General features: G+C 45.1%; 1 protein-coding gene across 1 annotated transcript; it reads left to right on the forward strand.

Moving 5' to 3' along the window:
- The first annotated feature begins 3,870 nt into the window (after positions 1-3,870).
- Positions 3,871-16,605, forward strand: LOC311149204 (tripartite motif-containing protein 16-like). The gene is made up of 6 exons (XM_084186289.1): positions 3,871-4,489; positions 4,913-5,008; positions 14,666-14,899; positions 14,996-15,155; positions 15,281-15,340; positions 15,577-16,605. The coding sequence occupies exons 1-6, from the start codon at positions 3,908-3,910 to the stop codon at positions 16,101-16,103; spliced, it is 1,659 nt and encodes a 552-aa protein (XP_084042415.1). The 5' UTR covers positions 3,871-3,907; the 3' UTR covers positions 16,104-16,605.
- The last annotated feature ends 7,841 nt before the right edge of the window (positions 16,606-24,446 follow it).

Below are 24,446 nucleotides of genomic sequence, written 5' to 3' on the forward strand. Positions count from 1 at the left end.
CAAGCCTATCTTGAGCATTTGGCCATAAATTCTCATCCACATCACTAAATGTCCTCATTGTTCATGCACCGCTGGAGAAACCTTTCGGTATGTTGAATCAAAGCTTGACATTGGTCTGCATTGATGTCATCACATGCCTCTTCCATGGCCAGAAGGAGGGTGGCACGCTCATGGGGATGGCGATCGTACACCTTCCACCTCCATGATGAAAAAAATAATTTAATAAGGTTGAGGAAGGAGAGTATCGGGGCTGGTATAGGGTCACGAATCAGGGAGCGACCTGAAACCATGCCTGGACCACCTCTGAATGGTGGAACCTGACATTGTCCCACACAATGACATAGGTGACCCCTTCACCTTGACAGGCCTGCTCAATATCATTGAGAAACACAATGAGGTGTGCAGCGTGGTAGGATCCAAGTAATGGTCTACGTCCTACCACACCATCTTCAGAGATAGCTGCTGCTCTTGGAAATGTTTCCCCCACGTTGTCCAGGCACTTGGACGGACGCCCGTTGGCAGATGAAGTTCCGCCCACGGCGCCAAGTTTTGGCCAGGTTGAAGCCCGCTTCATCAACAAAGATATACTAGTGATGGTTCACAGCAGCATCAAGCACCATCACCCTCTAAAAATATATTTTGGTAAGTTCTTTTTACAGTATAGTTCCAATATGATATTGTGAAGTAGCATGTGCATTAATAGTAACAGTAATACAGTATATAGTGCTGTACCTGAACATACTCGGCCCACAGTTGGTTCTCTCAGAAGGCACCAGGTAAATGTGTTTCATAGATACCTGGTGCCTCTTCAAAAGGCAGGTGATTGTTGGTAGGCTGATGGATGCCACATTGGCAAAGGTGTCATCATTCTCCTCAATGGCCTGCTTTATTTCAGACAGACGTATGTCATTCCTGGCCCTCACCATTTCCACCACTGCCCACTCCTGCTGGTCGGTCAGCACACGACCACCACCATGGGGTCTTCTGTCTATTCTGAGGGTAGAACAAGAGTATACTGTCAGTAGATCATACTGTAAGAATACTGGAACATGTTTTGTGAATTTACTAAGAGTTGTGAAACTTTACCACACACTTGTGAAAATAGTACCAAGACAACACTGGGGAACAGGTTGTCTGGAATCCAGTAACAGTGGAAATTGACCCCCTCCTCTCTCTCTATGAGTTATCAGTGCTCTGTACAGGCAGAAGTTAGTAAGTATGAGACAATCTTTACTGAACTGATCGGGTCCATTGAGAGAATACTCACTGAGGTGAAAAGGTTGATTAGAGGCCAGGAGAAGACTGCAGTGAGACGGGTTAAAGGACTCCTGGAGCAACTGGAGCAGGAGATAGCTGAGCTGAGGAAGAGAAGCACTGAGCTGGAGCAGCTCTCACACACAGAGGATCACATCCCTTTCCTCCGGGTAACTAAACTGCCTTGATGCATGTGATATGAAGTTGCATTTTTTAATAGTGACAGAATTCGAAATGTCTCCTCAGCTGAAGACCAAAGAAGAGTTGTCCCTCTGTAAGTGATATTCAAACACCCTCTCAAAGACAACATACATGTTCTTTCTTTTACTTATTGGGTTTTGTTGTTCATCAGTCAGACGTCCTCTAGCTGACATTGGATCTGAATACAGCTCATCCAGAACTCAGCCGGCCTGAGGGGAACTGGAAGGTGACAGCCACTGATAAAGCTCAGCCCTATCCTGACTACTGGAGACAGGTGCTGTGTAGAGAGGGCCTGTCTGGAGTCTGCTACTGGGAGGTAGAGTGGAGCGGTGGATGGGTTGAAATAGTAGTTTCATATAAAGGGATCATCAGGAAAGGAAAGGTCCCAGAGACTACATTTCTAGGTAACAGTCAGTCCTGGACTTTGGAGTGCTATCCCCCCATTGTAGGTTTTGGCCCAATGCTAATAAAACAGAAATATCTGTCTCCTGCTCCTCCAGAGTAGGAGTGAACCAGGACCACAGGGCAGGAACTCTGTCCTTCTACAGCGTCTCTGACACAATGACCCTCCTCCACAGAGTCCAGACCACATTCACTCAGCCCCTCTATCCTGGGTTTGGGATTGGTACAAAATCATATCTCAATAATTACCAGTAGATACAGATGATTTCAACAATTTCAGACATATTGATGGAGATCTTTAGACATAGCACATTCTTTGTAGCCTGGTCCCAGATCTGTTAGTGGTCTTGCTAAACAGATGGCATGATGGCACATACAGACTGACACTCAGGCTTCAGACTTTTACTGTCTACCTGATCACCTCTTGGCTGTTGCAATCCTCTGTAAATGTGTCTCTTTTTCTCTTGATGTAAACTGTAGTACTGGCAAACCAGTCGAATCAGAAACTGGGATCATTGTTGATCCATTTATGATCAGATGAGAATATTTAAATCACCCATGTCCATGTATGAATCCAAACAATTCTGTATTCTGAATCAATTACTGAATCAATGTGATCTTTCAATATAAAAGTCAAAATCAAGACATTGGAATTGCTCTGTTATTGAATTGATTGACACAATGAATGAGCTATTTCCAGTAATCTATGTAGCAGTATATCCACAGGGGGAGGGAGTGCAGGGAGATGCCTCTGATATGACTGGGTGTCAGGTGGAAGGAGATCACAGAGCCTGGAACAGAGAAGAGAGGAAGACTGGGAAGAGAAAGACGCATTCATTTGGTTCAAACGTTTCTTGTCTGTCTCTAATACACCAGTAGGGGGCAGGTACACCAGTAGGGTGTGTGTGTGTGTGTGTGTGTGTGTGTGTGTGTGTGTGTGTGTGTGTGTGTCTTTCTCTGTGTGTGTTTGTGTGTGTATCTGTGCCGTGTGTGTGTGTGTGCTTACTGATGACTCTGGCGTGGGAGAAGGGTGTTTTCTCCATGGACAGGTAGCAGGAGGTGACATACTCCATGAGAGGGGCCAGCAGCAGCAGACGTAGGATGCTGATGACGTTCATGGCACCGATGGGCAGGAGGAAGCTGTTCAGGTGCAGGTTAGAGTTCATGGTCTGAATGTAGTAACCTGATGGAATCTGTGGGAGAGGTCAGGGTAACAACAGATTCTAGGACAACTTTATGGAGCATAAATAAACATTATAGATTTGCCAGTTTTACCCCCAACATCTGAACAATAATGTATTTGGACTTTCCACTGAAAACAAACAATGACCTGAAAATGTTCTAAAAATCAGTGAATGAATGGAACCATTTATTTGTCTCTACAGTTTGAAGGAAGTTTCTAACTAGCATTAGCGCTATGAAGTCTATAGTAACTGCTAGCATGCCATAGACTTCCAGTCATTGCGCTAACGCTAGTTGGCATTGGCTCCCAAAACTACTACAAACTTCCTTCATACAGGATGCAGAGACATTAAAATGGTGTCCATGAGCTCATCTGACTCTGGGGAAGTAGATAAAGGGCTTCACTGCCTAAATCCCGAAGAATCCCTTTAAATTGAGCAATTATAAATTTTTGCATTTACATTTACATTGTAATCATTTAGCAGACACTCTTATCCAGAGCGACTTTCAATTATTGCAAAATGTGAATCACAAAAAAAAAAAATGGTATAAAAAAGTATTTAGTATTTTGAAATGTTTAGTTCAGCCCAGTGTGATTCAAATGACAAAATACTCAGAAGTAATTAAAATACGTATTTCAAATAGATGTAAGAGAAATACTGAACATCTCTGGCTACTACCCAACACTCTGTCACACTTCCTTATCAAAGAAAACACACACCCTCTACATACAGAGTACACAGTCAAGTAGGAAGCCCCTCCCTGTCCTCTGGTGTAGAGTTCCACGAAACACGAAGTCATCTTTGACACTGAACAGAAAGTTATCTTTGACACTGCCATTGCTTAACCTACGGGAGAGAGCACCAAAATGGCAGAGAATCAGGAACTGTTCTGTTGCTCCATCTGTCTGGATCTACTGAAGGATCCGGTGACTACTGTCTGTGGACACAGCTACTGTATGGGCTGTATTAAAGAAAGCTGGGATCAGGATGATCTGAAAGGTGTGTACAGCTGTCCCCAGTGCAGACAGACCTTTACCCCAAGGCCTGTTCTGAACAGAAGCACTGTGTTGGCTGAAGTGGTGGAGAAACTGAAGAAGACAGGACTCCAGGCTGCTCCCCCTCCTGCTCTGTGCTATGCTGGACCTGGAGATGTGGCGTGTGATTTCTGCACTGGGACCAGAAAATTGAAAGCCCTCATGTCCTGTCTGGCTTGTCTGGCCTCTTACTGTGAGACACACCTCCAATCTCACTATGAATCTCCTGCTTTCAAAAAGCACAAGCTGGTCAAAGCCACCGCACAACTACAGGAGAAGATCTGCTCTCATCATGACAAACTGCTGGAGGTTTACTGTCGTACCGATCAACAGTGTATCTGTTATCTGTGTACAGTGGATGAACATAAAGGCCATGATACAGTGTCAGCTGCAGCAGAGAGGACTGAGAAACTGGTAAGACCAGAACAACTTGTTGGTGAATGTCTGATAAACAAAGAATTAAACATACAGTAGGAACAAAGGCTGTTTGAATATTAGATCATTCAAATGAAATCGATCCTCAGCAGAACAAATATGAACACAAACCTTGAGTATATTGAGTTTGTTCCAAATGTTTCACCATTTTCTAAAGTCAAACACTATTATCATTCTGAATGCCCTTTTATGATTCCAAAGTTCAGCCTCAACCCCTTGATACATGTACACCTACCATAAAAACTATAATCATTCACATAGCAACATAATTAAATAATTTCACACAGACTCTTCCTCAACATTTTAATCCCTAACTTCTATGGGCCCTATGTCACATTACTATACTATTGATCTACTGGACAAATAAAGCTTGGTAGCTCCTTGAAGAGTGATTCTCCACAGAGGCAGCTGGGGATGAGTCAGCAGAAGGTCCAGCAGAGATTCCAGGAGAGAGAGAAGGAGCTGAAGGAGCTCCAACAGGCTGTGGAGTCTCTCAAGGTGAGTATTGTTGACCAGAGGAGACACACCATTTCACTTCTCTCCTCCAGTCAGAGAGAGGGAGAGAGACAGGCCTCTATCTAATCCCACTGACCCCACTGTTGGAAACAGGATTCCTTTCAGAGAACACACGGCTTAATGTAACTGACGGGATATGAACCCGGGTCTACTGTGGGAGAAACCAACATCTTGGGGGTTCAATCCCCAGGACCACCCATACGTAAAAATGTGTTCACACATGACTGTAAATCGCTTTGGATAAAAGCGTCTGCTAAATGGCATGTTATATATTATTATGTTACACCAAGAGGAGATTCCCTACTGGGCCGACACTGATTTTAAAGTCACAAGTGGGGCTACCTCATCACATAACCATGAGTAACCATGAGTGACTCATGTCCGCTATACATTAACAGAGCTCTCTCTCTCTCACTCACTCTCAATTCAATTAAATGGGCTTTATTGACATGGGAAACATGTTACATTACCAAAGCAGGTTAAATAAATAATAAACGAAAGTGAAATCGATGATCAGAAATTAACAGTAAACGTTACACTCACAAACGTTTCGAAATAATAGAGACATTTCAAATGTTATAATTCAAGTGAAAAAAGAGAGTGAGCCATTCGCCAGACTGAGTTCTGGAGGTGAAATGGAAATGAATGAGGGAGAGTTAAGTGAGGTAGAAGGTGTGGTGATGAGCTCAGAACCAGTGCCTGGCATTAATGGACATGATAAAGAAGAATCTGGTGCAGTAGGAGTTACATTGTAGGAGAAAGTGGATCCATACCTATTGGCAGATCCATTTGTGGTTTCATGTTGGGTGGGAAAAGAGTTGGGTGCAGTTGAATCAGGGAAGATAACCTGTAGTGGACTTGTGATATTTGTTTGTGTTTCTTCTGACCAGAGGGAGTGAGCGCTCCGTGTCACACAACTTGGGTCAAGATCTGTTTCTTGCTTTGCTCCTAGGAACAGGGCACCATTGAAAGGAGTGATTTCTGGGGTAGCGTTAAGTGTGGGGGTGGAGTAATTAAGGTTGAAGACTGCTGGTGTTTGTGATTCCCGCCGTTTGGTGCAACGCAGACACGGTGGTGAGCGTGGTGAAACAGAGGAGTCACTGTCAGCCCTTTTGAGTTTTGAGTCTTTACCCGATAAAGTCATGGTAGGATATCAGTTATCCTGTTAGATCTTTTGTGCCGAATCCACTGCACTGATTCAGGTGCAACGTTTATGATCATGTTGCAGCAGTTTGTAGGAGGGAGATTCTAAGATGTGGGAAGTGTGCAGGAGGGCATGGGATAGAGGATTGTGTAGTTTCGGTGGATAAAGTTGTGTGTCAACTGATGGGATGCCCATGTTGCTGGGGATCAAAAGTGTCCGGTGCGAGAGAGGCAGGTTGAGGTGGCTAGAGTCAGAGTAGTACAGAAGGTGTCATATGCTGAGACAGTGAAGAAAGTAGAGGAGGATGGGTCAAGGGTGAGAGATCCTGAGAGGATCCCTGTGAGTAGTAGATCTGTGCCAGCACAGAGGGATAGGCCAACGAGTGATATATGCTTTAGTAAAGTTAGCTTCTTAGCGTTCATAGCAATGGTTATCAACTGTACCTCACACATGGAACGTAAATCACAGAAAATGGATGTTGTGGTGGCAGCTGCAGAGAAGTATTTGGGCATACAAGATTAGACTTCAGAAGAGTTACAGGGTGTGTTGAGTGGTGGTGTCCCGTCCTCCCAGGCCGTTGGCATGGTGCAGGATCAGATAGGGTCAAATTAGTGGAATGGGGTACTGGGTATTTAATGTGTAGGGTTAGTTGGAAGGGTGTTTTTTAAAATTATTATAGTTTCCCCTTTTCCCATGTTGTATCACCAAGTAAAATGGATTTATATTATAGTCCAGTAGGGGCAGTAATGCAACATATTGGATACCAACCGCCGTTGAAACTCCAAAGAAGAAGAAATATTATATTACGCTATGTACAGTGTTGTAACGATGACTCTGTCTCTCTCATTCCATCACTTTTGCAGTAGTTGGTTGTGTGGGTCTCTGGTTATGAATGGGGTGCTGACAGACAATCGTTGATGGATATTTATAGAGCTCTGATCAGGACGGCAATTGATTATGAGTGTATATTTTATTGAACAGCGGCAAAGACATAATCCAGTATATATCTTTAAGGATATGTATTGGTGCATTTATATCAACATCTGTATGTGCCTTACTGGTGGAGGCAGGTGAGATGCCTTTGGATATACAGCGTAAAAAATGGTCATCATCTTATTGGGTTAGGTTGAGAGGCTGTGAGGTTGAGCATCCCACTGCTACTGTTCTATAAACTACTGTTCTTTATAGATCTGACACAGTTGCTACCTCAGATAATGAGCCTAGCAAGTGTCGTGAATGAGGTATGTAGTACCCACAGAAGGCCACAGGGAGGAGCAAGAGAGCTATAAACCTATTCATTTTTTTTGCTTTAAATACCCTAAACCTAACAATCAATCAATGAAATGTGTTTATAAAGTCCTTTTTACATCAGCAGATGTCACAAAGTGCTATACAGAAACTCTAACCCTACTTATAACCTATTTTAGCCTTAACTCTAACCCCTAACCCTAATTCTAGGGTAGGGTAGCCTAGAACACGTTTAGAAACTATTTTAGTAATAATTTTACGTTAGTAAATACCATTATAGTACTAAATAGCATTTATTGTTATTTTTTAAATAAAACCTATGTAATCTTTATTAGTCATTTTATTATATGTATTATTGCAAGGCAGAACACTTGATAAACAACACATTAGTTTAATTTTTTTTATGTGGTTTGAACTGGGTGTGACCTAGTAACCTCTATGTGAAAGTCCAGCAATTGGCATGTCATAGGTGGGGCAGGTTTGAGACTGATCTCCAGAATTAATAAGAAAAATACACTTTATTTCTCAGCTGCCTCACCAATGTCTTTACGTGAATTAATAACTTTTAATTGCTAAATATTTCCAATAGATGGCTGCATAAGACCACAAAGCATCAGTTATAGGCTACAAGCATAAAATAGCATGCAACCAAAGACTATGTGCTATGATTTTCTAAAAAGGTCACTCATTACTTTACAGTTAGCTATATATCTCGTATTAAGCCTGTGTTGCTTTTGGGAGAGCAACAAAATATTAACTCTAGCAGGTATTGAACACCGGCCAAATAATCACTAGTCAGATGTGCTAACCTCAACCCTAGTAAACATGCATTATGACATCATCTTAATATCTCATATATTCCAGCCCACCAATAAATCATGCAACCATCGCGGTTAGAAAATTTACCTCAACATGCCCCTCGCTTGTGCTAGAAGGCAGAGTGCTCGCTGCCGCTGACGGCACAAGCTTTTTGCGGGGCTTGTTGAGTTGGCTACTTGTTCGAGAAGGCAGAGTGTCTCTGTGCTGGTTGATGAATTTGACAATGAATGTACTAGAAAAATACATTTTTGTCGACCAGAGGTGACTGAATTAATGTTCACGCTTTTTGATAATCGTTATAGTAATGAGGTATAATTTTAAAACATGAGCATAAAAACAGGTAATAATAAACATGAATCATCATTATATTACTTCACAGTAATGTGTTTTCAGTCCTTCCTCTTGCCTTAGCAGTGTGGAAAGGGACAGTAAAAAGCTCAGGCAGGAGTTTTCCTGTGAGGTTCTTATGCTGTCATTCATGGTCTTATGCTGCCATCTATTGGAATTATTTAGCAACTGCAGTAGTACTGAATAAAGTGTATATCCTTACTAAGTGTATCCTTACTAAAGTAGTAATTACTCAAAATTGCTAAATATAAAATGTTCTAGTTCATTTGATCACTTACAACCATAAAATAACAATTCATAGCATAACAAACAATGAAACTGGCATAAACCAAAAACACCATACATTTAGTTAATTATATAAAAAATAATATATATATTTAGATGGGTGACATTATCTGCCAAAGTAACACCCCCTTAACATATAAACAGACACTGGACACACACTGAAAATGAGCTTTTTTTTATATAAATCTGGTAGCTCTCAAAAGAGCCTTTGCTTTGCTGAGCAGTTAGTTTTCAGGAGTGTGCTACCTGCCTGCCTTCAGAGGAGTCTGTCTGGGAATAATGTAAAGTTAATAAGTTATTGCCACGCTTTCACAGAGGCCTAGTTTACATTTACATGTGAGTCATTTAGCAGACGCTCTTATTCAGAACGACTAGGGTTAAGTGCCTAAATCTGTCGATGTACAAGGGTACAGATTTCTCACCTAGTCGGCTCTGGGATTTCGAACCAGCCACCTTTCGATTACTGCCCAACGCTCTTAACCGCTAGATTAAGAGCGTCTGCTAAATGACTCACATGTAAATGTAAACCAAATGTAAACAATCCACAAAAAGGCAAATGGTCGTAGATAAATGGTAAACTGGTTAAATAAAAGACTGCTCTTAGAACTTTCAGACTGCCATTGTTTTGGGGAAATAGGGACATGTCTGTCTATTTCACCAATTATGTCAAATATATGTATTTATTTTAATGGTTTAAAGTTCTACATCATTTTAATCAAGATAACCTATTATTTATAATGATGTAAGTTTGGGCAGCGTATTGCTGGTAGTTAAAACGTCAAAAAAACAACATGTACTCCTGGAACTCTGAGGTCGTCCCATTGTTTCCTTTAGGGGAAATATAGGTATGTCTCTTTATTTCACAAAATATCTCACAATGATATATTTCAAGTCTGACTCCATTTTAATCAGGATAATCTCCTCTTTCTAATGACATCGGGTTGGGCAGTGTACTCTGCTGTCATCGATCGCTAGACCAGAAATAGTCAGAAGATTAAAAAAAATCCTACTTCCTGGTAATACAGACATAAGCACACTTGGCACCATCGAGGTGTGGATGTTTACTTTCTACACCAGTTGTTATTTATTACTTATTTTTTTCTGTTTCGTCCTAAAAACAGATTGTAGTGGTGAAATAAAAAGGTAGACATTTTTTGGTGCCATTTAGGGAAAATTGAATTCTAAGGATCATTCCAGTCAGAAGAGGCTCAGTGATGGTTCGCTTCAATTCATTTGCTTTGGCCTCAGGCCAGTGTTCCAGCTCAGCCAATGTTCTTTGGCCGTTTTAAAGCCTTCAGTGAATTTTGACTTGTTCTATTGTCCAGCCAACTATGACTCAGGGGGCAGAGGCTGGGAGGAGAGTAGAGCAGGGTCAAGTGGTGGTGGTACCAGGAGGGAGGAGAGTAGAGCAGGGTCAAGTGGTGGTGGTACCAGGAAGGAGGAGAGTAGAGCAGGGTCAAGTGGTGGTGGTACCAGGAGGGAGGAGAGTAGAGCAGGGTCAAGTGGTGGTGGTACCAGGAAGGAGGAGAGTAGAGCAGGGTCAAGTGGTGGTGGTACCAGGAGGGAGGAGAGTAGAGCAGGGTCAAGTGGTGGTGGTACCAGGAAGGAGGAGAGTAGAGCAGGGTCAAGTGGTGGTGGTACCAGGAGGGAGGAGAGTAGAGCAGGGTCAAGTGGTGGTGGTACCAGGAAGGAGGAGAGTAGAGCAGGGTCAAGTGGTGGTGGTACCAGGAAGGAGGAGAGTAGAGCAGGGTCAAGTGGTGGTGCGCAGGCCGTGGAGAAAGCGGTGGTGGGGAGGTTGCAGCTGGGCTACATGAGCTGAGGCAGGTTTCTGTAGTAACAGAGACTCTGGTGGGCGAAGGCTTGGTGGGCTCATCCCAGAAAATATTGCCTGTCATTGGGGAAGAGGCACTGATCAGGGGAAAGTGCAGGGGGGCAGAGACTGGGGAGGAGGAGGACAGTACCTTGCCAATGGAGGAGGAGGAAGAGGGGGGAGGTGAGTCTGCGGGAGCGGAGGACAAGGCGGTCTCGTTTTCAGACGGCTCATTGGATCCAGAGCTGTCAGGCTGAGGGCCCAGTATATACGGTGAGAGAACTTTCTAGGTTCCTGATGGAGACTAAAGGGGAAAAATAAGGTTCTGCTGGAGTCTTATTTGATTGATCCTGGAAGGTTTGTAAGGTCAGTACAACACGTGATGAAGAATGAGGGGTTTAGTGTCCTCTCACCCAGGAAGTGGTATAGGCTGAGAAAATGGGTCATGGGTTCTTAAGGGCATGTCTTCAGAATCTGCTTAAATGGATGTTTTTTTCTGGCATGGCTGCTTTATGGGCTTCTCTACTGGTTTCTGATTGTGGTGATTCCCCTCCCACCTCTTATGGAGATTTCACGGTTAGACTTCCTTAACATGAACGGCGGCAGAGACTGGGGGAATAAGTCAAACAAAAAAATTTAAACGTGATTTTTTTGCAAGAGACACACAGTGATGTGATTAATGAAGTGTTTTGGGGGTCTGGTGGAAAGGGCCGCAGGTGCTGAGCCATGGCACAAATCTTAGTGCAGGGGTAGCAAAAGAGGTGTGTAAGGGTAGGTTGTTAGTGGTTAGAGCCAAAATCAATGACCTTGTCTTTGCTTTCCAAAATGTGGCTGCACCTACTACAGGGCTCAGTTCTCTGTTTCACCAGGGCCCAGGCAGGTGTCCTATTGGAAATTCAATGTAAAGCTCTTACAAGATGTCACTTTTTGCTCAAACTTCCAAGGCTTTTGGGAGAGGTGGGGACAGCAGAAGGGGGAGTTTGAGTTTCTCAGTCAGTGGTGGGACGTAGGGAAAGCACATATTCAGGTTTTCAGTCAGCAGTATACATATTTTTCCTCTTCAGAGGCCAGGAGAGTACTGGGGGAGCTTGAGCGGTTCATAAGTGAGGTGGAGGCTGAGCTGGTGGGGCAAGGTAGGGTGGGGCTACAAGATAATCTATCTGAACTACGCAGGGACCTAGTGGCATTTATTTAAGAGAAAGCAAAAGGATCACTTGTAAGAGCTAGTTTTTCCATGTTGAGGGAGATGGATGCTCCCAGCTCTTTTGGGTTGGAGAAACAGAGTGGGGAAACCAAGAAAATCCATTGTTTACGTTGGTCTGATGGGCGTGTATCTTCTGTTGTGGGGAGATGAGGGAGCCTGATGGGTGGGTAACTTCTGTTGTGGGGAGATGAGGGAGCCTGATGGGTGGGTAACTTCTGTTGTGGGGGAGATGAGGGAGCCTGATGGGTGGGTAACTTCTGTTGTGGGGAGATGAGGGAGCCTGATGGGTGGGTAACTTCTGTTGTGGGGAGATGAGGCTGTGGCTGTGGAGTTGTACTCTGATTTATAGAGGGCAGAACTCTGTGATCCTGGGTGTTCTCAGGTTCTGCTCACAGACCTTTCCAAACTCTCTCTGTCACAGAGTAATCAAATGGACATTTCCCTGGCCTTTCACAAACTCTCAGCTGCTGTCTCTCAGACGTGGATTTTTCTAAACAATTCTGGGGAATTATTGGACAGGACTTGTTTTGTGTGTACGACCCTGCCTTACACAGGAAGCGGCACAGGTCCTAATCCAGGCACTTGTCATCTCCCATCTGGATTACTGCAACTCGCTGTTGGCTGGGTTCCCTGCCTGTGCCATTAAACCCCTACATCTCATCCAGAATGCCGCAGCAAGTTCTCTCACGTCACCCCGCTCCTCCGCACACTCCACTGGCTTCCAGTTGAAGCTCGCATCTGCTACAAGACCATGGTGCTTGCCTACGGAGCTGTGAGGGGAACGGCACCTCCGTACCTTCAGGCTCTGATCAGTCCCTACACCCAAACGAGGGCACTGCGTTCATCCACCTCTGGCCTGCTGGCTCCCCTACCTCTGCGGAAGCATAGTTCCCGCTCAGCCCAGTCAAAACTGTTCGCTGCTCTGGCACCCCAATGGTGGAACAAGCTACCTCACGACGCCAGGACAGCGGAGTCACCCACCACCTTCCGGAGACATTTGAAACCCCACCTCTTTAAGGAATACCTGGGATAGGATAAAGTAATCCTTCTACCCCCCCCCCCCCAAAAAAAAAAAAAAAAAAAACATTGTAAAGTGGTTATCCCACTGGCTATAAGGTGAATGCACCTATTTGTAAGTCGCTCTGGATAAGAGCGTCTGCTAAATGACGTAAATGTAAAATGTAAATGTGTGTTGCGTGAGTGCGTCGGGGTGGGGGAGCTGTCGCTAAGCTGTAGACGGATAGCTTTTAGTCTCCAACCCAAACAAGTAGATTTGAGCGACTTAAAGAACTGGAGGCCTGTTGCATTGCTCTGTTTGGACTATAAGGTATTTACCAAGGTCCTCGCTAACAGACTCAAGTCCCACCTGGACTCTATTGTACAAAAGGACCAAACGTACTGTGTACCAGGACGCTCAATCACAGACAATCTGTTCATAATCAGGAGAAAGCCTTTGATAGGGTGGACCATGAATGTCTGTTTAATGTGTTGTTTTGGTTATGGGGAGAATTATGTGGCCTGTGTTCAAATGTTGTATGCTGGGGCTTCTGTATGGTCAAGGTGGGGGGAGGGCTCAGTAGGCCAGTCTGGGTAGGGAGGGGCATTCACCAGGGATGCCCTCTGTCAGGGCAGCTATACACTCTTGTTATTGAGCCCTTTCTGGGCCTGCTACGCAGGAGGCTACAGGGAGTGTGGGAGCCAGGCATAGGGTTGGGGACAGGCATAGCAGTGTCAGCATACGCTGATGACGTCTGTGTTGGTTAGGGATGAGCAGAACCTACAGGCCCTGGAGAATAGTTTGAGGGTGTACGAGGGGGCGTCTTCTGCTTAGGTAAACTGGGGCAAGAGTGAGGCTCTGTTATGTGGGGCATGGAGGGACAGGGCACCTCCGCAGCTTCCAGGGGGGTTGCAGTGGGGCTGTGAGTGGCTAAAGATGCTTGGGGTGTATCTGGGCTCGGAGGGTTGGGATAGGAAGAACTGGGAAGGAGTGTCACAAGCGGTGGTGTCGAGGCTGACGAAGTGGAGGTGGCTCATCTCCCAAGTGGCATACAGAGGGACGGTGCTGATCATCAACAACTTGCTGGCATCGTCTCTATGGCTTAAATTGGCCATTCTCAACGCCCCCGGTGGTCTGCTTGTGGACCTGCAGTGCAAATTAGTAAACATTTTATGGTCAGGGTGGCAGCGTTCTGACTCCCTCAGTGTCAAGGTTAGACACATCAGAAGCTTAGCGGGAGTGAAGGGGCATCAGTGGCAGGGGGTTGTGGGGGCTGAGAGCATGGCAGGGTATAGGTGGAGGGTGCTCTATAAGCTCCCAGTGCTGGAAAGGTCAGGGGTCCTCCAGTGGAGGGTATTACATGGAGCCCTGGACACCAATAGCTGGTTGGCTCGGGTTGACCTGGGAGTTGGGGAGGGGTGTCCGTTTTCTGCAATGACAGACTGTTCATCATATTTTTTCTGTGTTGCCAGGGTAATGCCATTACTGTTGACGCCTTAGGGTTGAGTTTGAGTTGTACAAAATGATCAACAGTGTGGAGATGTTTCAGGAGGTATGGGGGCTCAGGGGGGCTGTCTGTACGGTTGGAGAGGAGGGGTTGGATGGACGTTTGGAATGTGGTGCTGGATGGTGTATTGTACTGTGGTGTTGGGTACTGGATAATGTGATTGTGTGGAGGTTGTGGTGGCACGCAATGTGTTTTTAGGAGGGGGGGTGTTAGTGTAATGAGGATGGCTCATTAAAGTAAGACAAGTCAGTCTCTCTCTCTCTCTCTCTCTTAACAGCGCTCTGCACAAGCAGCAGTGGAGGACAGTGATAAGATCTTTACTGAGCTGATCCGCTCCATTGAGAGAAGGCGCTCTGAGGTGAAGGAGCTGATCAGAACCCAAGAGAAGGCTCAAGTGAGTCAAGCTGAAGGACTCCTGGAGCAACTGGAGCAGGAGATAGCTGAGCTGAGGAAGAGAAGCACTGAGCTGGAGCAGCTCTCACACACAGAGGATCACATCCATTTCCTCCTGGTAACTCAACTGCCTTGATACATGTGATATGAAATTAAAACTCTCAATCATTTGGTTCTGCTCTCTCTCTCTCTCTCTCTCTCTCTCTCCCCCCAGAGTTATCAGTCTCTCTCCAGTACCAGTGTATCTTCAGACTTACCCAGCATCGTTGTCCGTCCTCTTCAGTACTTTGGAGATGTGAGTAAGACTGTGTCTGAACTGAGAGAGAAACTAGAAGATGTCCTTAAAGGAGAATGGACCAAGATCTCCACTACAGGTGTGTTGAAAATAATAAGAACATCAACTTTAGACCATTGAAAGTTCCCTACTATTCATATACATGTGGAATATGGTATGATGATAACATTCCCTCTCTCTGTGAATGTGTTTGTGTGTCTGTAGTGAATATAGTGGATGTTGTACTGCCTCCAGAGCCCAAGACCAGAGAACAGTTCTTACAATGTGAGTCTCTTTATTCTGAAGTAACTAACAGTCTCTTTTTACTGACACTCCTAACAATCCCTCTAGAAATATATAGCAATAGTAGATCTAATCAAAGACTGGGTATCTATCTGACTCCTCATATTTCTCTGATTTGATCTCTGCTGTGCTCTAATCAAAGACAGGGTAGATACAGTATCTGACTTAACGTATTGTTCTAACTCCCCTCATTGGTCTCTGCTCTGCTCTTCTCCCATATTCCTGTCAGCTCACACTGGACCCAAACACAGCAGACACACACCTCTCTCTGTCTAAAGGGAACAGAAAGGTGACCGATACAGACCAAGTCCAACCATATCCTGATCATCCAGACAGATTCACAAACAACTGTCAGGTTCTGTGTAGAGAGGGTCTGTCTGGACGCTGTTACTGGGAGGTGGAGTGGAGTGGGGGGCGTGTTGATACTGCAGTCTCATATAAAGACATCAGCAGAACAGAGACAGATGATGGATTTGGAGAGAATGACAAGTCCTGGAGTTTAGCGTGTTATAGTGATAGCTCTATTGGTGGTTGTTGGTTCATACACAATAATGTTATGACTGAAGTATCAGGCCCTCAGTCCTCCAGAGTAGGAGTGTACCTGGATCACAAGGCAGGTACTCTGTCCTTCTACAGTGTCTCTGACACAATGACCCTCCTCCACAGAGTCCAGACCACATTCACTCAGCCCCTCTATCCTGGGTTTTGGCTCTATAATGGTACTGCTGAGCTGGTTAAACTGTAGTAGGGTCCACATAGATACTAGTCATGCTGGTGGTGATGGTCCCCAGATATAATACTCTGTTTTTCTGTACAATTATTTTTGTCTGACTGATTTAATCTTCAGAGTGTAATTAAAACGTAATAACGTATTTTTTATCAAATGCAATGTTTTAATTGGCTACATTTACATTAATCATGATGTTTGCTGTTAATGTATGTTGGTTGTCATTCAGAACCATTGAAATGTTTTCTCAATTGGTTCTCTGTCTCAATGTCATTTTCCTCAGTATCATGGAACAGGTAGTGTTACTTACTTGCTAATTGAACTATATGGGCCGGTTTCCCGGACACAGATGAAGCCTAGTCCTACACTAAAAAGCATGTTTAATGGAGATGTCCGGGAAACCAACCCTAAATTTGATATATTTTATTCTCCCATACTGCTCAGTCAAGCAACATTAAACCTGTCCAGCAGGTGGTGCTATTAACCAAACAATAAAAACATCAGCTATCTTGACTTGTCACTCAGTATATCAGTAATGTTCAGAATTGTACTTTAATATCATTGGAGATTGATAGTCTTTTTAATCCACTACCCAGAGTCAGGAACAGATGAAGTTAGGTCTGCTACTGTTCAGTTATTAAATATGATTCATGGTGATGGGAAATAAAAAAATCCATCTAGTAGTAGTTTTCCTTTGCTATTTATTCCAAGGTGTGTCTTTAACTTGTAAATGGATTGTGTTGAAGCTGGCATGTGGTGTGGATGATAGAATAGAGTGAATAGAGGAGAGAAGAGAGGAGGAGAGGAGAACATCATATAGAAGACAGATAAGATAGAGAGACAATTCATACCCAGGGGAGTTACTGACTATGGCCCAAATGACACCCTGTTCCCTACGTAGTGCACTAGGCTACTTCTGACCAGATCTAAAGTACTGCACTAAATAGGGAATAGGGTGGAGATTGGAGATTTGTTCACTGGCATTAGAATGAAGATTTCCATACAGGAGTTACTGTCTCTGTCCCAAATCTCTCCCTGTTCCCTACGTAGTGCACTAGGCTTCTTCTGACCTGATCTAAAGTAGTCTTCTAGATTTTACATGTTTTCTCCCTGTCGTTAGAAAATGACAATATGGTAATGACTTTAGTGGTTTCCTCCCCCTTTGTTTTTATTGGTTGTGTGTTATGTGTGTTGTTGTGTTAGGTTTTCCCCCTGTGTTCCTAATGGAAAGTCCATTAACATGAATCACAAACAAATTATATTCCAGTTGTGTTTAGACAACTTCATGGCTGACATCCCCCAGTTCTGTTAAGACCCATTGAACTGGGTCACATTCTAAATGGTCACTTGTATTGATAGTCCATACTGGGCCTAACTGTGGTTAACCATACTGGAGGGTTTCTTTCTGCACACATATTCCCTAATCTCCAGAACTTTACCTGATGTCCCGTCTCTCTCTCTCTCTCTCTCTCTCTCTCTCTCTCTCTCGCTCTGTCTCTGTCACTGTCACTGTCACTGTCTCTATCTCTGTCTCTGTCTCTCTCTCTCTGTCTCTCTCTCTCTCTCTCTCTCTCTCTCTCTCTCTCTCTCTCTCTCTCTCTCTCTCTCTCTCTCTCTCTCTCTCTCTCTCTCTCTCGCTCTGTCTCTGTCTCTGTCTCTGTCTCTTTCTCTCTCTCTCTCTCTGTCTCTCTCTCTGCCTCTCTCTCTCTCTGCCTCTCTCTCTCTCTCTCTCTCTCTCCTCAAACCGTATAGAAAGCAGACAACCTCAATATGGTTTCATTCCTGTAGTTATCAGGACACATGGGGTGTGGAACTATTATCTCCTTTCTAAGTGTGAACTTGTCCACTTCCCTTCATGGATTTAAAAGGAAATGACTGGTATATGTAAACTCCCTCTACCCCAATGCCAACACCAATCCAATGCTGTACAATTAATTCCATAGCTTAACATGGGAAATGCTCACTGCCTCCCATAAGAGTCATTGAAGCGTTGGATGAGATAGGACCCTGCCTTCACCAGGGGATATTTGTTGGACCCGTCACAACAGGTGAGGAGGGCCTCATCCTCCAGCTGCCCAAAGAAAGCCAGGGACTGCCTTGTGCTCCAGTCTCCAGCTGGGGGCAGCAAAACCCTATAGACCTGAAAGGGAAAGTGAGGAGTAAAAACCTAAGGTGAATTTACATTGATGTTTCCATAGAGACCTGAGTCGTATTCACTAGGCACCAAACTGAAGATAATTAGCTGAAACAGGGAGGGACTAACTGAACGAGAAAAGTTTTTGATGTTTGTACTTTTAGGACTTTTCTATTGGTTCCATTACAACAGGCAAACTCAATCAAGCACTGCTTATTAAGTATTCAACATTATTTTAAATAGTATTTGAACGCAGGTCTGTTTCCACAAGTAATAAGCCTGTAACATCTTGTATGATCTTATGAGGTAAAGGTGTGTCAAATGGAAGGGCAAGTCTCACCACTGAGAGGAAAACATCACTGGTCCACCTCTGCATCAGGTCAGCTATGTTGTCAGTACTGTGCCGTCATTCTGTTACCAAACTTTGCATCTGCGCTGTTCTTCAAGTCAATGTGTTTTTGTTATTTTTTGTGTATATATTGTTAAAAGTAGTCCTTGTGCATAAAGGTGTAAGGTTTGTTTAACTTTGCAATCATTAGTTTTTGTTTGATGTCCATTTTAAAGTGAAAGATCTGAGTGTCAGTGTCACTCTATTACCATGGAACTTCAGTTTTACATTCCTAGGACTGAGCAGCCCTTCACCCAGGTGTGATTGTACATAGATAACCCCCTGAGAGAGAGAGAGAGCGCTGTACTCACTCCCTATGTGTCTGTCTGCACTCAGGAAGACCTCAGCCTCCAGGCCCAGACTGTAGGCCATCACATGGAGGACCCGGAGACACAGGTCCTTACAGCGCAAGAAGAACGACGTCTGGATCTCACAGAATCCACTCACTTCTTCCCACAATGGCCATTTCTACAGACCAGGAAGAGTTGTGTTAGGACAGTGAAATCAGAGCCATATACAATACAGGATAAAGAAGATGACATGTTTTGACAACTTTAAATGTATTCTAATTTGTGGCCTAGTGAGTTCTGTTCCAAGATGGACGTATATCAGAGTGGTTGAACTCTGTATATGGGTCAGAGTGAGGTCAATCACTTTGTACCTTGACCTTAACACTGATAGCAACAACAACCACCACAGAGAAGTTGGCTGTGTCTACATCTGTCACAATAGAGAGACAGACAGATAAACAGACAGACAGGTTGTTTACTATGACTGGATGAAGGGATGCAGTGTTGAAGGCTTCCTTTTGGTCTCCTGGTCTCTTGGGATTTAATCTGTGAATACAGTGAGATAGTCCTAATCATTGAATCAATGTACAGAACAAACAGTCATCATTAACACTATACTGAGTGTAGCCTATGGATATAATATATTATCATATAATACAATGATCTTTGACGTCATTCAGTAATTGAGTCATGTAGGGGATGGATGATCTTGGACATCGTTCAGTAATTGAGTCATGTAGGGGATGGATGATCTTTGACATCGTTCAGTAATTGAGTCATGTAGGGGATGGATGATCTTTGACATCGTTCAGTAATTGAGTCATGTAGGGGATGGATGATCTTTGACATCGTTCAGTAATTGAGTCATGTAGGGGATGGATGATCTTTGACATCGTTCAGTTCTTGCTCTGACGGGTCTGAGTTTGTGTGAGGGGCGTGTTTTTCTTTCAGAGGTTGTGATGATTGGTTGTGGTAGGAAGTTCCTGTTGTCAGACTGGAGGAGATGATGGTCAAACTGGAGGCAGACTGTTGGGTTCTTCTCTCAATCAGGGGTCAGAGGTTGAGGGTTCAGTGTGCTGATGCATAGCTGCTGTATCATGGTTTCTGGCTAAAATGTCCTGGTGCTGGGTAAAGTTCATGATGCCGTTGAGCACATCTTTATCAAGGGTGCCAATAATTCTGGACCTGACTGTACGCTGTCATGGTGGGGCAGCATGCGTCTCGTGTCTCCATGACCCTGTGGGCTGAACCCTCAATGCTGTTGAGGCTCTATACTCCACTAGGAAGTTGTTGAGGCTCTATGCTCCACTAGGAGGCTGTTGAGGCTCTATAATCCACTAGGAGGCTGTTGAGGCTCTATACTCCACTAGGAGGCTGTTGAGGCTCTATACTCCACTAGGAGCCTGTTGAGGCTCTATGCTCCACTAGGAGGCTGTTGAGGCTCTATGCTCCACTAGGAGGTTGTTGAGGCTCTATACTCCACTAGGAGGCTGTTGAGGCTCTATGCTCCACTAGGAGGTTGTTGAGGCTCTATACTCCACTAGGAGGCTGTTGAGGCTCTATACTCCACTAGGAGGCTGTTGAGGCTCTATAATCCACTAGGAGGTTGTTGAGGCTCTATGCTCCACTAGGAGGCTGTTGAGGCTCTATGCTCCACTAGGAGGTTGTTGAGGCTCAATACTCCACTAGGAGGCTGTTGAGGCTCTATGCTCCACTAGGAGGCTGTTGAGGCTCTATACTCCACTAGGAGGCTGTTGAGGCTCTATACTCCTCCAGGTTGTTGTTGAGGCTCTATACTCCACTAGGAGGCTGTTGAGGCTCTATACTCCACTAGGAGGCTGTTGAGGCTCTATGCTCCACTAGGAGGTTGTTGAGGCTCTATACTCCACTAGGAGGCTGTTGAGGCTCTATACTCCACTAGGAGGCTGTTGAGGCTCTATACTCCACTAGGAGGCTGTTGAGGCTCTACACTCCACTAGGAGGCTGTTGAGGCTCTATACTCCACTAGGAGGCTGTTGAGGCTCTATACTCCACTAGGAGGCTGTTGAGGCTCTATACTCCACTAGGAGGCTGTTGAGGCTCTATACTCCACTAGGAGGTTGTTGAGGCTCTATGCTCCACTAGGAGGTTGTTGAGGCTCTATACTCCACTAGGAGGTTGTTGAGGCTCTATACTCCACTAGGAGGCTGTTGAGGCTCTATGCTCCACTAGGAGGCTGTTGAGGCTCTATACTCCACTAGGAGGCTGTTGAGGCTCTATACTCCACTAGGAGGCTGTTGAGGCTCTATACTCCACTAGGAGGTTGTTGAGGCTCTATACTCCACTAGGAGGCTGTTGAGGCTCTATACTCCACTAGGAGGCTGTTGAGGCTCTATGCTCCACTAGGAGGTTGTTGAGGCTCTATACTCCACTAGGAGGCTGTTGAGGCTCTATACTCCACTAGGAGGCTGTTGAGGCTCTATACTCCACTAGGAGGTTGTTGAGGCTCTATACTCCACTAGGAGGCTGTTGAGGCTCTATACTCCACTAGGAGGCTGTTGACGCTCTATACTCCACTAGGAGGCTGTTGAGGCTCTATACTCCACTAGGAGGCTGTTGAGGCTCTATACTCCACTAGGAGGCTGTTGAGGCTCTATGCTCCACTAGGAGGTTGTTGAGGCTCTATACTCCACTAGGAGGCTGTTGAGGCTCTATACTCCACTAGGAGGCAGTTGAGGCTCTATACTCCACTAGGAGGCTGTTGAGGCTCTATACTCCACTAGGAGGTTGTTGAGGCTCTATAATCCACTAGGAGGCTGTTGAGGCTCTATAATCCACTAGGAGGCTGTTGAGGCTCTATACTCCAATAGGAGGTTGTTGAGGCTCTATACTCCACTAGGAGGCTGTTGAGGCTCTATACTCCACTAGGAGGCTGTTGAGGCTCTATACTCCACTAGGAGGTTGTTGAGGCTCTATACTCCACTAGGAGGCTGTTGAGGCTCTATACTCCACTAGGAGGTTGTTGAGGCTCTATACTCCACTAGGAGGCTGTTGAGGCTCTATACTCCACTAGGAGGCTGTTGAGGCTCTATGCTCCACTAGGAGGCTGTTGAGGCTCTATACTCCACTAGGAGGTTGTTGAGGCTCTATACTCCACTAGGAGGCTGTTGAGGCTCTATACTCCACTAGGAGGCTGTTGAGGCTCTATAATCCACTAGGAGGCTGTTGAGGCTCTATACTCCACTAGGAGGTTGTTGAGGCTCTATACACCACTAGGAGGCTGTTGAGGCTCTATACTCCACTAGGAGGTTGTTGAGGCTCTATGCTCCACTAGGAGGTTGTTGAGGCTCTATGCTCCACTAGGAGGTTGTTGAGGCTCTATACTCCACTAGGAGGCTGTTGAGGCTCTATACTCCACCAGGAGGTTGTTGAGGCTCTATACTCAACTAGGAGGTTGTTGAGGCTCTATACTCCACTAGGAGGCTGTTGAGGCTCTATGCTCCACTAGGAGGTTGTTGAGGCTCTATACTCCACTAGGAGGCTGTTGAGGCTCTATACTCCACTAGGAGGCTGTTGAGGCTCTATACTCCACTAGGAGGCTGTTGAGGCTCTATACTCCACAAGGAGGTTGTTGAGGCTCTATACTCCACTAGGAGGCTGTTGAGGCTCTATACTCCACTAGGAGGCTGTTGAGGCTCTATACCCCACTAGGAGGCTGTTGAGGCTCTATGCTCCACTAGGAGGCTGTTGAGGCTCTATGCTCCACTAGGAGGCTGTTGAGGCTCTATACTCCACTAGGAGGTTGTTGAGGCTCTATACTCCACTAGGAGGTTGTTGAGGCTCTATACTCCACTAGGAGGCTGTTGAGGCTCTATACTCCACTAGGAGGTTGTTGAGGCTCTATACTCCACTAGGAGGTTGTTGAGGCTCTATGCTCCACTAGGAGGTTGTTGAGGCTCTATGCTCCACTAGGAGGCTGTTGAGGCTCTATACTCCAATAGGAGGCTGTTGATGCTCTATAATCCACTAGGAGGCTGTTGAGGCTCTATGCTCCACTAGGAGGCTGTTGAGGCTCTATACTCCACTAGGAGGCTGTTGAGGCTCTATACTCCACTAGGAGGCTGTTGAGGCTCTATACTCCACTAGGAGGCTGTTGAGGCTCTATACTCCACTAGGAGGCTGTTGAGGCTCTATACTCCACTAGGAGGCTGTTGAGGCTCTATGCTCCACTAGGAGGCTGTTGAGGCTCTATGCTCCACTAGGAGGCTGTTGAGGCTCTATAATCCACTAGGAGGCTGTTGAGGCTCTATGCTCCACTAGGAGGTTGTTGAGGCTCTATGCTCCACTAGGAGGCTGTTGAGGCCCTATTCTCCACTAGGAGGTTGTTGAGGCTCTATGCTCCACTAGGAGGTTGTTGAGGCTCTATACTCCACTAGGAGGCTGTTGAGGCTCTATACTCCACTAGGAGGCTGTTGAGGCTCTATACTCCACTAGGAGGTTGTTGAGGCTCTATATTCCACTAGGAGGCTGTTGAGGCTCTATACTCCACTAGGAGGCTGTTGAGACTCTATACTCCACTAGGAGGCTGTTGAGGCTCTATACTCCACTAGGAGGCTGTTGAGGCTCTATACTCCACTAGGAAGCTGTTGAGGCTCTATACTCCACTAGGAGGCTGTTGAGGTCCTATACTCCACTAGGAGGTTGTTGAGGCTCTATACTCCACTAGGAGGCTGTTGAGGCTCTATACTCCACTAGGAGGCTGTTGAGGCTCTATACTCCACTAGGAGGTTGTTGAGGCTCTATACTCCACTAGGAGGTTGTTGAGGCTCTATACTCCACTAGGAGGTTGTTGAGGCTCTATACTCCACTAGGAGGCTGTTGAGGCTCTATACTCCACTAGGAGGCTGTTGAGGCTCTATGCTCCACTAGGAGGCTGTTGAGGCTCTATACTCCACTAGGAGGTTGTTGAGGCTCTATACTCCACTAGGAGTCTGTTGAGGCTCTATACTCCACTAGGAGGTTGTTGAGGCTCTATGCTCCACTAGAAGCTCAAAGAGAAGTAAGTCTTATGTCACCACCAACCAATATATGACTTTATAAATCTCCAACTTATTGAAATTCCAGCCTGTATACTCAGTGTCATTTTCCCCTTAATGGCCCCATACAGACTCAGGTTGTACCACTGATATACAAAGCATTTGACACAACGGTTGGGTCAATATTTTGTTCCAAACAACTGTTGTGTTAAATGCGTTGTACAACCTGAGAGGGTATGTGGACAATATGTGTTTGTTTTCAGGTTGAAGTTGCCCTCCATCCAGCCCTCCTCAAGAGTAGGAGTGAGGAGAATTCTATCAACTCATGTGTTTACAGACATGTTACTTCAGTATGATCCTATGAACCAATCGGAAGTCAGATGTGTCTTCTACATAAAACATTACATGTCATTGATAGGACCATGGGAAAGGTGTGTCCCCATAAACCATGTTATAAACTGATTGTCCTCATAAACCATATTAACAAGTATCTGTGTGTCTGTGTGTGTGTGTGTGAGAACAGTTAATGTACTA

The sequence above is a fragment of the Coregonus lavaretus genome, assembly GCF_964263955.1.
Source record: "Coregonus lavaretus genome assembly, chromosome: 21".
NCBI lineage: Eukaryota > Metazoa > Chordata > Actinopteri > Salmoniformes > Salmonidae > Coregonus > Coregonus lavaretus.